At 44.9% G+C, this 15,648-nt stretch overlaps 1 protein-coding gene and 1 long non-coding RNA gene across 2 annotated transcripts; one reads left to right on the top strand and one right to left on the bottom strand.

Annotated features, from left to right (window-relative positions):
- Positions 1-500: 500 nt before the first annotated feature.
- Positions 501-15,579, top strand: LOC135079866 (DNA replication licensing factor MCM4). Its single transcript, XM_063974486.1, has 17 exons — positions 501-794; positions 1,567-1,668; positions 2,195-2,358; positions 5,337-5,507; positions 5,658-5,756; positions 5,828-5,960; positions 6,570-6,812; positions 7,433-7,661; positions 8,457-8,651; positions 9,521-9,697; positions 10,258-10,345; positions 10,605-10,765; positions 11,635-11,758; positions 12,401-12,507; positions 12,898-13,032; positions 13,622-13,832; positions 15,428-15,579. The coding sequence occupies exons 1-17, from the start codon at positions 662-664 to the stop codon at positions 15,521-15,523; spliced, it is 2,568 nt and encodes an 855-aa protein (XP_063830556.1). The 5' UTR covers positions 501-661; the 3' UTR covers positions 15,524-15,579.
- On the bottom strand, positions 4,139-5,164 carry LOC135079867 (uncharacterized). The gene is made up of 2 exons (XR_010258912.1): positions 4,807-5,164; positions 4,139-4,435 (listed from the first exon to the last, which is right to left on the bottom strand). It is a non-coding gene; the product is annotated as an uncharacterized LOC135079867 (long non-coding RNA).
- Positions 15,580-15,648: the final 69 nt, after the last annotated feature.

Below are 15,648 nucleotides of genomic sequence, written 5' to 3'. Positions count from 1 at the left end.
ACGCGGGGGCGTCTGCCTCCTAACATTGAGGCCCGAAGTGCGCGCGGAGTCCCCGCGCGCTTCGGAGAGAGTTGCCCTTCTAAGGGCGACAGTTTGAGTGAGGCTGCGGCCAAAGCGTGGGGGTACGCACGTGAACGACTTAACGGCGCCTCACGTGCTACTCCACTAAGCGCCACCCGAGGGACCCGTCAGGTTTTTAGTGGGTAGGCCCTGCCCTTCTGGCAGGGAGAGCCCCACATAACCCACCGGAACCCCCGGACCGGTGGGTATGCATTTCAATACATTTTCCTGACGCAAAAAAAAAAAAAAAAAAAAGGTTGAAGACGCCTAGATGATGGCGAGGAGAAAGGCGATACGGTTACGATCCCTTTCAGAGCTGATAAGAGTACTATGACCTTAATTAATTAACTATTTGTGATTTTTCAGCTTAATTAATTGAAATGTTCAATTGAACGGATTCAATGTTCGTCACTAGTTTTTGACAGTCTGTGGTATGTGTCACAAAATTAAAAATAAAAGTGTCAAAATACGCGCCAAAAATATTGTGCTGTTGTGGTTACAAATAAACAAGATTATTTCGTGTTTTGTGCAAATGTGATTGTCCTTACTGTTTTGTGAGATAAATAAGTGTTAATTAAATAAATAATAGATTAGTATAATAATGTCTACTCCATCAAAACGCCCGCCGTCACAAGCCTCATCCGAGGCCCCAACACCTTCAAGGAGGACACGCTCATCTCAACAGCTCGTCGTGCCGGAGACTCCCCAGCGATCCACCGGTACACCATCTAAAGGTATATTGTTTAAATTTGTTTACCTCCTCATAATTATCTCAGTTTCTATTACATTATTTTTTTCTGTATCAACACTATAGGTTATTTTTTATTCCCATAACCTATTCATACGTAGGTGCCGGCTAGTAAAACTCTGAGCTAAGATTTTTCATTCATATTGATTCCCTATTTTAGTATTTACATTCCTACCAGCATTTATGTAGTAAATAAAATACGGATTATATTCCATATAACTGTTTTATCTATTTACATCATTTTAATACAAAAAGTAGCTTAACATTCGATAGCTTAGGGGTGTTACTAAGTAATTATCTTCAATCATTAGCTATAATAAATGTTTCCGAGCAATAAAAATCAGTTTGAAATCCTTGGTACTAAATAAATAAACATTTTATTCTTCTTTTTTCACTCATTTGCTGGTAAAATACAATTTAATATGGATGCCCAATAGGGCATCAGGATGTTAAATATTTATTTATTACTTTGTTTCTAAAATTAATTTTATTCATTACGAAATAGAGCGCTATAAGAAACTGCATATTTAATGTCTTACTCATCACCCCAACCCACTCACCTATGGATTACTGGAGAATGACAATGTGTAGTTAAAAGACTAAAAAGAAACCACGTAATTTAAGCAGACAGCTTAGGCACAGGCCAACTGCTCTTTAATAATAAAAAGACAACAAATCTGGTTATAGTCTGGCGACTGATTGCAGAAATCAACACAAAAAAAAAAACATTTTAATTTGTATAAAAATTATTTTTCCAGATGGAACCCCAGGCACTCCGCGGCGCACCCCGCGGACCCCGCGCACCCCCGGCGGCGCCTCGGCCTCGTCCCCGGCGCGAGCGCTGGCTTCAAGTCCTCTGGGTAATACTCGGATTTTGTTCACTTGTTCCTTTCAGCCAAATGACGTCCACTACGGGACAAAGGCCTTCTCAAGGCTTTCCACAATGACCGATTCTGCACTGACTGCACACTATTAAAAGGAATAGACTTAATCATCATCATCATCAGGTCATTTAGTCTCCCACTCCATGTGACTCCACTCCATAAACCTTTCTAATTTACCAGAGGTAAACTTTTTACTTGATTGAAACCAAAGGACCTCAAAGTTTAGACAATACTTTTGCTATTTATTTCAATTTCGAATTTACCCCTTGAAGGGTGACATTATACAGTAATTAAACTCATCTAGAGCTGAGCCAGATTTATCTATTTACACATCCAGTCTGTATTATATTCATGAAAAACAAATCCTGGTCACTTTTGATTAATTTGTATCAATATTTTTATGTCACCAGCTCTTACTACCTATTTTAAGTTTTAAACAACCTATTTTAAAGCCTAAAAATCCTTAATAATCTTACTAAATCTTCACTAACTGTATTTCCAGGTACAGACATAGACATGAGTTCTCCACTCAACTATGGAACCCCAAGCTCTCTTAGTACTCCCCGCTCACTGATGCGAGGTGCCATGACGCCGGCCCGCCAGAGAGCCGACCTTAGAGGCCATCAGCTGGCCCCTAACGTGCCTGCGCCTACTCCTACAAGACGGGTAAGTAAATGACGTAACATTACAGACAGACATGAGCTCCCCACTCAACTACGGAACCCCAAGCTCCCTTAGTACTCCCCGCTCACTGATGCGAGGTGCCATGACGCCGGCCCGCCAGAGAGCCGACCTTAGAGGCCATCAGCTGGCCCCTAACGTGCCTGCGCCTACTCCTACAAGACGGGTAAGTAAATGACGTAACCTTACAGATGTAGATATAAGTTCCCCACTCATACTACGGAACCCCAAGCTCTCTTAGTACTCCTCGCTCGCTGATGCGAGGTGCCATGACGCCGGCCCGCCAGAGAGCCGACCTTAGAGGGCATCAGCTGGCCCCTAACGTGCCTGCGCCTACTCCTACAAGACGGGTAAGTAGATGACGTAACCTTACATGAGTTCCCCACTCATACTACGGAACCCCAAGCTCTCTTAGTACTCCCCGCTCGCTGATGCGAGGTGCCATGACGCCGGCCCGCCAGAGAGCCGACCTTAGAGGCCATCAGCTGGCCCCTAATGTGCCTGCGCCTACTCCTACAAGACGGGTAAGTAAATGGTATAACCTTACATAGACATGAGTTCCCCGCTCAACTACGGAACCCCAAGCTCTCTCAGTACTCCCCGCTCGCTGATGCGAGGTGCCATGACGCCGGCCCGCCAGAGAGCCGACCTTAGAGGGCATCAGCTGGCCCCTAACGTGCCTGCGCCTACTCCTACAAGACGGGTAAGTAGATGACGTAACCTTACATGAGTTCCCCACTCATACTACGGAACCACAAGCTCTCTTAGTACTCCCCGCTCGCTGATGCGAGGTGCCATGACGCCGGCCCGCCAGAGAGCCGACCTTAGAGGCCATCAGCTGGCCCCTAATGTGCCTGCGCCTACTCCTACAAGACGGGTAAGTAAATGGTATAACCTTACATAGACATGAGTTCCCCGCTCAACTACGGAACCCCAAGCTCTCTCAGTACTCCCCGCTCGCTGATGCGAGGTGCCATGACGCCGGCCCGCCAGAGAGCCGACCTTAGAGGCCATCAGCTGGCCCCTAACGTGCCTGCGCCTACTCCTACAAGACGGGTAAGTAAATGACGTAACCTTACAGACAGACATGAGCTCCCCACTCAACTACGGAACCCCAAGCTCTCTCAGTACTCCCCGCTCGCTGATGCGAGGTGCCATGACGCCGGCCCGCCTGAGAGCCGACCTTAGAGGACATCAGCTGGCCCCTAACGTGCCTGCGCCTACTCCTACAAGACGGGTAAGTAAATGATGTAACCTTACAGACAGACATGAGTTCCCCACTCAATTATGGAACCCCAAGCTCTCTCAGTACTCCCCGCTCGCTGATGCGAGGTGCCATGACGCCGGCCCGCCAGAGAGCTGACCTTAGAGGACATCAGCTGGCCCCAAATGTGCCTGCGCCTACTCCTACAAGACGGGTAAGTAAATGACGTAACCTTACAGATGTAGATATGAGTTCCCCACTCAACTATGGAACCCCAAGTTCTCTCAGAGTGCTGAGGAGTACCTCAAACACTGATGCGCGGGACGATGACGCCGGGACCTTACAGGATATCAGCTGGACACTGACTCCTACAAGACTATAAGTTAATACCTTTTGTTTTTGTATGTCTGAGGGAAAAAGATGACTGTGTCATGAGATTTAAACTTCCTATACTTGCTTTCCATTCTTTTGCCTATCCAAATGGCCAAGTATGAACATGGAAAGATAATTATGTACCAATTTTCTTCAAATGAAAAAGGACCAATGAATATTGAAAAAGTATTGAATTACACAATTTTATTACCATACCCTAATAATATAATTTATGTTAATGTCACTCAATAGAACAGAAAGGCACATGCCAGATTTTTACATTTTATACCACAGTTTACATCTCAGCAGTGAGACAAATTCAATGGCAGGTACTTTGAGCCACTTCACGATGTAGTATAAAACTGGTATCAACATTGAAATCTTGAAGCACAGGATTGTGGATTTGTTGAGATCTGAATCTTCTATGTTTTGTAACATGCCAAAGTTTTTGCGGAATTCTCCTTCTGGCTCCGTGGCGTCGCCTTTCTGTAATGTAAATAAAAAATATATGTGTAGGTATATGCAAACCCTGCGCACTAGGCAGCTTTGACTGTTCATATACTGGATTGGATGCCACAGTCATGCTGCCTAGTGCGCGGGGTGGGGGCCGCTAACATAACTTTAAACTACCGATACTTGCGAGCGATAAACCGGAGGGTAAAATCACTTTACATCAATACCAGTAATGCTAGTTGTCGCTCTTTAAATAAAACCACTTCATATTACCTTGGCTTTATGTACTTGTATTAGAAATGGTCGAAACGAGTTGATGCCGCGCGCTTTAACCTTAGATTTCTCTGGTAGTCGCCAGGATATGGACCAGCAAGAACTGTTTCTACGAAAATAAAAAGACTAACCTTGATAAAATCCACATTGTAAGCCAACGCCCGGCACAACGGACAGATGAGGAAGTTAGGTTTGTCCCTCACTTGCCAATACTGGTCTAGACAGCCCTCACAGAACTTGTGGCCGCACGTCAAGTAAGCAGGATCGAAGATAGAAGACAGGCAAATACGGCAGCTGCTGAAAACTGAAGACTGCTTCAGCTTTATACTCGTTGTTGAATCAAACTCTTTTTGGGAGAGAGAATGTTGGCTGCTAGTGGGCATTTGGTTCGTTGTGTCGGTCATTTTTACAATTTTGTCCAATTTACACTATTTCCCTACATTCTCACATGTGATGTCAAATAATGAACTTGGCATTTGTGCTGACATCAACTATGATCAAGGAGTGTTATGATAGACAATATGTCAAAGAGGTTAAATGCATAAATTAATTCTTTGATCACTTCATTGTGTAAACTGGTGCAAATACAAATATGCTGCTTTAGCAATATCTGCAAAACCTATCATGAAGCTTGCTTATTCATATTTTTTTTTACCTACAGGCAGAAGATGGTGCCGCCGAAACTGCGCCATCCAGTGAGCCCCAACTGGTGGTGTGGGGAACAGACGTGGCCATCACAGAGTGCCGCGAGAAATTCATCAAGTTCATCCAACGGTTCGTCGAACCCACCGCAATCACCAACGAACCCTTATACGAACAGAAGTTAGAAGAGGTAAGCATCATAAAAGAAAACCAAGAGTCCGGTAATCCGGCTCGAAGGACCATTTAATTTTTTTATCCACAACGAGGAAGCTCTTGTCCTGTATCTACTAAAGGCTTGTAATACATTTCTGATTGTCATGAATACTACGCTTTTTTCCAGATCTTTACCCTCGAAGAACCATTCCTGGATGTAGATTGCGATCACGTCAGAGTATTCGACCCTAAACTGCACAGGCAGCTAATCTGCTACCCACAAGAGGTAAAATAGATACAAATATTTAAATATACCATGATCAAAAAATTATAACTTCACCGTGAATATTTTCAAAGGTGGTTCCAGCGTTTGACGCGGCAGTAAACGAGTTGTTCTTCGAGAAATACCCAGCGGCCGTGCTTGAGCATCAGATACAAGTTCGTCCGTTCAATGCTCCTCAGAGACACATGCGAGATCTAAATCCAGAGGGTGAGTATTTTTTACTATTTAGATTTGATTTATATGTTTGAAATAATTTATTTTAGCACTAATCTTGTGCCAATGACAAGTAACTAGTCTATCTTGTATAGTCGCGTTTAGACAGCTCATAAAATGTATTATGTATTTGTGTTGTCTCAATCTGTGATGTCTTTTTTGTTTTGTTTTAGGTACTCACACAAATAATTTCGCTTATTGTTAAAAAATTAAATATTGTAATTTTTTTTTTTCTCTTAAAACCCTGTAACTTTGTCAAAGCTGTTTACGTGACATTGGCGAAATCATGGTTCTCAAAACCAAGCCGTCGCCAAAATAAAAGAAGAAGTTAACTATTAAGGGCTCACGCTAAATCTTGCTCGGGTGCGTTTACTTAATTATTAATGTACGGACGCCTGCTACGTAGGCCCACCCGTGGGTGCGAGAAAGAAACCTCACGTCTCTCATGCGTCCGTGCCAAACTGGACTGCTCACGCTATTTTTCGATACAGATACGCGTGCAAGCGTCCGCGCATGTTTTGTAGCGGAGGCTCTGTTCTAAAAGTAGTGACGTCATCGGCTTGTATTACCATTTGAAATTTATTATTTTCTGTCCATCCACAGACATCGACCAGCTGGTAACAATATCGGGCATGGTGATCCGCACGTCAACTATCGTTCCCGAGATGCGCGAAGCTTACTTTCGTTGCGCCGTCTGTGGCTCGGCCACCGCGGCGGAGTTGGAGCGAGGTCGCGTGCCGGAACCGGCTCACTGCTCGCACTGCAGCACGGCGCATTGCTTCCAGCTTATCCACAACCGCTCGCACTTCAGCGATAAACAGCTGGTCAAGCTTCAGGAGTCGCCTGGTGAGTCGAATCTCTTCGTAAACATTAATTTTAGGAACAAAATAATATTTTATACTTTTTTAAACTTTCATAGTCACTAACAGAATACTTATTAAATACCTGACTTGTCATGCATAAAAAAAAAAATTATTACTCCGTGATCATGGCGCTTGCAACAGTGCCCAAATATCGGAGGCTCGTAAATAAGTACATGGTAGCAATCCCGTCAATAATAATTATTCTAAAACAAAACTGCTCTAACGTGACGCTTCACTTTCCCTCTACCGCTCATTTTAAGCTTCTAGCATGAAGCGTCATTACAAAGTTTGAGGTACACTGGTGCAGCATGATGAAGTTTGGAAAACATTGCATAGAAAAAACTGCGCAAACATGATGCGTCACTTTCCCACTACCGTGCATCTATGCTTCTAGAATTAAAATGCGACGTCCTAAGCGTCACGACGCAGTTTGAGAAACGCCAGCCTAGCACAGACTTACCTCCAGGGTCTTTATTGGCGGTCAAGCTGTAGATCCTGGCTACACAGGAGCAACGCGGGATTAGTACCGTAGTCTAACACAATGAACATCACAGATCTCCTATTCAATTAACAGTCAATTATAACGCCCCATTTATCTTCCAGACGACATGCCAGCCGGTCGCACGCCAGCCACAGTGAGCGTCATGGCTCACGGAGCCCTAGTGGAATGCGTAGGCGCAGGCGAGCGTGTGAGCGTGACTGGCGTATTCCGTGCTGCACCCGCTTCTGTTAACCCGCGTAAAGCCACGCTGAAGGCGCTGCATAGAACACATATTGACGCCCTGCATTACAAGAAAGTACATAGCGATAGGCTGCTGGAAACAGAAGAAGGGTGAGTGTTACTTAACAACTAGTGTGACTATGACGTCATACCAGCTGCCATTCTTGCCACAGTGAGCGGCATGGCTCACGGAGCCCTAGTTGAATGCGTAAGAGCGTGTAAGCGTGACGGGCGTCTTCCGCGCCGACGCGGTTGAAGACGCTGCATAGAACTCATATTGACGCTCTGCATTATAAGAAAGTACACAGCGATAGGCTGCTTGAGACTGAAGAAGGGTGAGTGTTAACATAGAATTTTAGAGTGACGTAATAGCACCCACAGTAACGGGCGTCTTCTGCGCCGCACCCGCCTCTGTTAACCCGCGCAAAGCGACACTAAAGGCTCTGCATAGAACACATAATGATGCGCTTCACTATAAGAAAGTGCACAGCGATAGGCTGCTTGAGACTGAGGAGGCGTAAGTGAATAGTAACTAGTATGACGTCATGGCGCTTTGCGACCACAGAGGTGATATCCTACGGAGCACCAGTGAGGGTTTTCGCGAATGAAAGATCCGCTAGATGGCGGGACGTGGATGTGGGGTCTGACTGCTGCGTGATTGGTGGATTTTGACATATCTGTCAATGTCATGTCAAAAATAACCAATCATGCAGCATTTGGACCTCGCGTCTACGTATTGCCATCTGGCGGATTTTTCATTCGCGAAAACCCTCATTGAGGGCGAACGCGCGAAAGAAACAGGCGTGTTATGTTTTTACAAGCTTTATTTATAATTTGAGTCCTTGATGCAGAAAGCTATATTTATCTTCGCAAATATTTTGTCATTTTCTACTTTATTCTTTATAGAAAAGAACACCGCTTCCCGCCAGAACGTATTGAGCTGTTCAAGGCCCTAGCAAGCCAGCCGGACTGTTACGAGCGTCTAGCGCGAGCCATAGCGCCTTCCATCTACGAGAACATTGACATCAAGAAGGGCGTGTTGCTGCAACTGCTGGGCGGCACCAAGAAGAACTTTAACGCTGCTGGGAGAACTCATTTCAGGTAAGAAATCTAATATGCCAGTAAAGTCCAGTCGCCGAGCACGTAGAATTTCGTCCAATGACCTTAAGCTACCCATCCTTATCGTTCGCGCGGCCGCAGTACGGGTGTGTATATTTCACTTGTCCAATATATTCTCAAGTATTTATAATACTTTTTGTATCTTCAACACATACAAACTTGAAAATGCCCTGTTCCCTCTTTTTTTTTAAATAACCTCCATAAGCCCATCACATACGAATGCAAACCTTACTAATTGTTCCCAAACTTTGAGTAGGCCCAACTCTGCTGGTAGTGGCCAGCGGTCTAAAAGCGCGGATTAAAAGCGCTTTTACATCCGTCGTCATTACTGACGTTAGACGAGGCGTCGAATTAGTACGGGGTTTTCCCGTCGACCCCGTATTTAAAACGACCAATGAGAGGGCGCGCGTCCTGTCATTGGCCTATACACGCGCAGTGAGTGCCATCGCCGACGCGATCTGCAGGCGTTGGTTTAGCCTAGGCGCAGACCACCGATTTTTCGGCCATAGTTGGGTCGGGCTATTGATCAGTACGGAGATGTATGAAAGTGCGCATTACACCGATTTGGTATCGGCCGATTTATCGGGTCTATCGGCCAACTAAAAATCGGTAGTCTGCGCCTAGGTTTAGCTGAAGCTTAAGTCAGGTGCTCAGGATGGTACAGCCCTTGACTTACTTGACTTATGGTCCTATGTCCCCTAGATGGGGCAGAGGGCGTCCACAACAGTCCTCCATCTCGTTCGGTCTTGAGCTTCTCGCTTGATCTCGCTCCAGGTCTTGCCGATCTTCTCGGTATAGTCCCGACGCATCTTATTCTGTTTTTGAATTTGGAACCTGGATCGTTTTTCCAGGTCGGAGATCAACATCTTACTGTGCGGCGACCCGGGCACCAGCAAGTCGCAGCTGCTGCGCTGGGTGCACGCGCTCGTGCCGCGCGCGCAGTACACGTCGGGCCGCGGCTCCTCCGCCGTCGGGCTCACCGCCTACGTCACCAAGGACCCCGACACGCGCCAGCTGGTGTTGCAAACGTGAGTGCGGACTACATATTGCCAAAGACGATCGGCCATTTTTTTGTTAGTTAAACCAGGCCTGTTCATCTCCGTGAGTTTAAATCGAAAACAAAACAAGCACGATCTTATAATATTATTCATGATATTTCATGCATAATCATGTATTTCCTCCGCCATTTTCTGCAGTTTGGCACCTCACGTCACATCATTTTACCGAAGTCAGCCCTATGGCTTCGGCGCAGTACCGATCACTGACGTTTGTCACCAAAATGGTGCTTGACTCTTGAGACAAGCTAAATTACACCATATTATTAATGACATTGAGCAAACATTTTTTTAACACTTCAGAATTTAGGCGTCGCTATACTCACTAGCGTCTTTCAAACGTCTTCGTCTCGCTAGCGCCTGCGCAGCGGCGAAAGGAGGTAGCGTTACTTATTAAAAAAAAAGTTGCGTTGCGCAGCGCCGCGTCGATCGTACAAAAACACAGTGCAAAAGGTGCTAAAGAAGAAGAACATCTTAGCACCTCTTTTTCTTATTACAGAATGCTATTTCTAAATAACCGTTTTTGTCTACAGAGGTGCATTGGTACTTGCTGACAACGGAATATGCTGCATTGATGAATTTGACAAAATGAACGACTCCACTCGCAGTGTTCTTCATGAGGTAAAATCACTAAGTTGACATTATTAATAAAAAAAATTTTAAGTAGACTGATAAGCAATCTTTTTACACTTTTTACACAGAATTAAATATAGGCATAAAAGGCCCTTTTACACGTCCTAGAATAGTTAAGCTCTACTATTACTTAGCTTTATTCTTAGAAATAAGCACAAAAAATCACAACTAACTAAAATTTTAATATCACATTTAATAAGAAACAAATTTATGTACGGAGTAATAATTGCTGTCTTTTTGTTCTCAGGTAATGGAACAGCAGACATTGTCAATCGCCAAAGCGGGTATCATCTGCCAACTGAACGCTCGCACGTCGATCCTGGCAGCCGCCAACCCCGCCGAATCTCAGTGGAATAAAAATAAGACCATTGTTGAGAACGTACAGCTACCACATACATTGATGTCCAGGTAACTGTTGATAGCCTAATACAATAAATAATGCTTGGAGATTAGGACAAGTCCACAAGGTGGACCGACGACCTTATGGAGGTAGCAGGATGCCGCTGGATGCAGGCCACTACCAACCGGGTGATGTGGAAATCATAATGAAAATGAATGATGATGATGATCAAAATGTTCGCATTCTCTAATAATTATTTTGCTTTCTGAATGATGCCATTTAGGATGTAAGAATAAGAATAAATAAGAATAAGAATAAATTTATTACTTAATAAAACTTAGCCTTATCTAGGCTAGTTTTCATTTGATTCACTGGCATTTGATTTCACTTACTTAAATTAAGGTTAGTGTGCGAAGGTAAAATTATTAATACCTAAACTAAGCAAAATTGTTTGCCTGTGTCTTAGGTATGTGTTAGGTATGTATGTGTTATTAATAAGTTGTTTTTTCGAGAGGAAAAGCAAGTCTTTAGTCGGGTTTCACAATATTAATTTATTGAAACTTAAGCTTACGACTAAACAAACTTTTCGTGGCAAACAATTATAGGAATTTACATAATATTTACACATAGGCTAGCTCAAAATCGACCGTTCACGTTGGCGGCGCGCACCGGGAAGAAGGAAACATCTAGAAGCTTCCGCGTGAGTCGAGAGACGCGCGGGGGGACTGCCTCGCGCCGATTGGCCGAGGAAAGGGCGCGGCACTATACTTCCGCGTGATTCGCTATTAGATGACGTAGCGAGTTAACACTAGCGTCACAGAATAATAATAAGTACTACCTAGCGTTGTCGTTCGCGCGCGGTAACGTTTTAGACGTTACGAAATAGCGTTGCCGCGTTACAAGTCTTTAAAACTTACCTCTTTTGGTTGCTTTTCAGATTCGACCTGATATTCTTAGTGCTGGACCCGCAAGACGAGGTGTTCGACAGGCGGCTGGCCACGCATCTGGTCTCGCTGTACTACAAGGACCCCGCTGACGCTCAAGATGAGGAAGACGTTGTTGTGAGTATTATAAGTCCATTTCTTAGTCCAGTCTGTTGACTAAAGAGTTTATATGAACCTAGGTTTTCTCAGGGTCACAGACACAGGTCACAGAATCCCAGTTTCCTCCCACTTTTGGCGAGTGACAGAGCACCTGGGTCTTTTTAGTGGGTATGCCTCGTACTTCTGACTTGGTGAGCCCCACATAACCTACCCTGTCCCCGCGGGGTAGGTATGCGATTTAACGCATTTTTTCTCCGTAAAAAAAGGGTCACAGACGCTCCTGTGGTTCCGCCTCCATATGTTGAGAGCTTGTAACCGGCTAAAGAAGACAAAAGACTACCAGTATTTGCAGCCAGAATTAATTATAAATATAATAATAATAATAAATATCCTTAGACATTTTACACTGCGCTTCTAGTCCCAAACTAAGCAAAGCTTGTACTATGGGTACTAGACAACCGATATAAACACACTTAAATACTTTTTTTTTTGTATATACTTATTATACATAGAAAACACCCAGTCCAGTACAAACAAATATGTTCATGCACACAAATGTTTGTACTGTGCGGGAATCGAACCCGCTACCTCCGGAATAGTAGTCCGTTTCGAACCACTACACCAAACGGCCGATTAATTGAACTATGCATGGCGTTTCAGGACATGGCGTTGATGCGCGATTACATCGTGTTCGCGAAGGAACACGTGCAGCCGACGCTTAGTGAAGCGGCGCAGCAGAGACTAATTGACGCCTACGTCGATATGAGGTGAGGCTGGCGAATGTTTGGACACGCCCAGAACCTAATTAGGCTTATGACGTCACACTTTTACGGTATAATGTAATAAAATATAAACAAATTGATGTTTTGCTGTGCCCTTGCAGGGCGTCACATGTATACCTACCTCTATTTTGCAACAACATATAAATTGTAATGTCACATGCAATAAACGTTTTGAACTTGAATTTGAAATTTAGACAAGTGATTGGTCCGCATTAGGCCGATTTTCGGTTGGCTGTGATATGCCCACAATCTTCATGTTATGTCCTCACAACCTTTTTGAGTCTTTGATCTCAAGTTTTTGTGTGCTGGATCCGTGTTCTTAAATTGATCTTCATCTTGTAAGTGTGAAAACATACAATATGTTTTATAATCCAGGCGCGTTGGCAGCGGGCGCGGGCAGATCTCCGCCTACCCTCGTCAGCTGGAATCGCTCATCCGTTTAGCCGAGGCGCACGCGCGAATGCGGCTCTCCTCCGTCGTCGAGTTATCAGACGTCGACGAGGCCGCCAGGTATGTAACAAAGATACTAAACTGTTTTGATCGCCTACTAAAGAGGCACCTTGTTTAACTCTCACAGATATAGCGATGAATCTTTCATTGTAAAAATTTGTGAAAACATTCAGAAAATGACCAAGAAACTAATAATAAATACAATTCTTTCGACAATCGTCTTATTCTTCATAATAACACGTAATAGATACACGGTCTTGAGTTGGACTATCGTTATCAAATAAATACTGTGAGCCAGTGCCTGAAGTAGGGCACGGGAGTGTTTTTGTATCATCAATGTCAGTGAGACGTAAAATGTTTCTTGTGGGCTCTGTAACGTCAGGGGCTGTTCCTATACCAGGCACTGACTCAATGAGGGTTTTCGCGATTGAAAAATCCGCCAGACGGCAATACGTAGACGCGAGGTCCAAATGCTGCGTGATTGGTGGATTTTGACATATCTGTCAATGTCATGTCAAAAATAACGTTTATGTGTCTAGCGCATAATAACTCATTATGCGCTAGACATATAAATGAGCCAATAAGTAGCTCAAATATTTCAATATTTTATGTTGTGATCTAAGTCTAAACTTGCATTTCCCTACTCCAGACTCCACCGCGAAGCGCTAAAGCAGTCAGCGACCGACCCGGCGTCAGGTCGCATCGACGTGGGCATCTTAACCACAGGCCTGGGAGCCGCCGCGCGCAGACGCCGCGCCGACCTGGTAGCGGCGCTCAAGGACCTCATGCAGCCTTACTCTAAGGCGCACACCATCACGCACGCGAAGATACTGCAGGAGATCAACGCCAACTCGCAGCTTGTAAGTAGTTTGTATCCAGACTTCATCGCGAAGCCCTAAAGCAGTCGGCGACCGCTTAGTGGCGGCGCTCAAGGACCTCATGCAACCTTACTCCAAGCCGCATACCATCACCCACGCAAAGATACTACAGGAGATCAACGCCAACTCGCAGCTTGTAAGTAGTTTGTATCCAGACTTCACCGCGAAGCCCTAAAGCAATCAGCGACCGGCGTCAGGTCGCATCGACGTGGGCATCTTAACCACAGGCCTGGGCAACTACAGGCCGCGCAGACTTAGTGGCGGCGCTCAGGGACCTCATGCAACCTTATTCCAAGCCGCACACCATCACGCATGCCAAGATACTGCAGGAGATCAACGCCAACTCGCAGCTTGTAAGTAGTTTGTATCTAGAATTCACCGCGAAGCCCTAAAGCAATCAGCGACCGGCGTCCGGTCGCATCGACGTGGGCATCCTAACCACAGGCCTGGGCAACTACAGGCCGCGCTAACTTGGTAGCGGCGCTGAAGGAACTCATGCAACCTTACTCCAAGCCGCACGCCAAGATACTGCAAGAGATCAACGCTAACTCGCAGCTTGTAAGTAGTTTGTATACAGACTTCACCGCGAAGCCCTAAAGCAGTCGGCGACCGCTTAGTGGCGGCGCTCAAGGACCTCATGCAGCCTTACTCCAAGCCGCACACCATCACGCATGCCAAGATACTGCTGGAGATCAACGCAAACTCGCAGCTTGTAAGTAGTTTGTACCCAGACTTCACCGCGAAGCCCTAAAGCAGTCGGCGACCGACCCGGCGTCAGGTCGCATCGACGTGGGCATCCTAACGACAGGCCTGGGCAACTACAGGCCGCGCCGACTTGGTAGCGGCGCTGAAGGACCTCATGCAACCTTACTCTAAACCGCACACCATCACCCACGCAAAGATACTGCAGGAGATCAACGCCAACTCGCAGCTTGTAAGTGCACTCGCGAGCAAAAGTATGAAATCACCCTACTTTCCGAGCGATCGTAAGAACTATATGGTACCATTTTAAAGGTAATATTTTATACTTTAAATTAATACTATAGATACATACATAGTCATTCAGTTCTTAAGATGGGTTGGAACCAAACACAACGGGGCGATTCCATACTTTTGCTCGTAAGTATAGGACGACCACATGCTCACTGCAAGCTACATGAAGTCAGGAGATCACAATCAACTCACAGCTTGTGTTGTTTATAAGTATTTACTAACAGCTCCCTACTATGCCTATTGACCTGAAAAATGCAAACGTAGTAGACGCCCACCTACTTACCTAAGCCACTCGCAACCCTTTACTTATTGCAAGAAATCTCACTCGCAACTTGTAAAATAAAACTACTCACAAGTAGTTTTCTTACTTTACTTTAGATTCACTAACAGCCCTACCCATCTAAAAGGGGAATCACCTGAGTTAAAAAAATGTACAACTAACTTTAATCGTGCTAGAATAGACGATGACACTGGTCTAAAGTGGATATTACTATGGAGCACTGGGACTGCGTGCAATAAACAAAAGATAATAATGTACAAAATTGAACTACTCAAAGTTTAAACCTACATTTGTTTATTTACAGACGGTATCGCGCGATTTGCTGGACGAAGCGCTGCGGGACCTGCAAGACGAAGGGAAGGTGGTGGTGGTCAGCCACACCCACCTGCGGTTATGTTAACGTCTCCACTGTATTTGTAAGAACATTTTGTAATTCGAATAAACGGTTATTCTTTATCTTGCGTTTAAATTATTGTTTAAACCAAAATCAAAAATCAATCAAAATCATTTATTCAGTTTAGACCA

This window comes from Ostrinia nubilalis, chromosome 17, assembly GCF_963855985.1.
Source record: "Ostrinia nubilalis chromosome 17, ilOstNubi1.1, whole genome shotgun sequence".
In the NCBI taxonomy this organism is placed as follows: Eukaryota; Metazoa; Arthropoda; class Insecta; order Lepidoptera; family Crambidae; genus Ostrinia; species Ostrinia nubilalis.
This window is presented reverse-complemented; position numbering and strand designations above follow the sequence as displayed.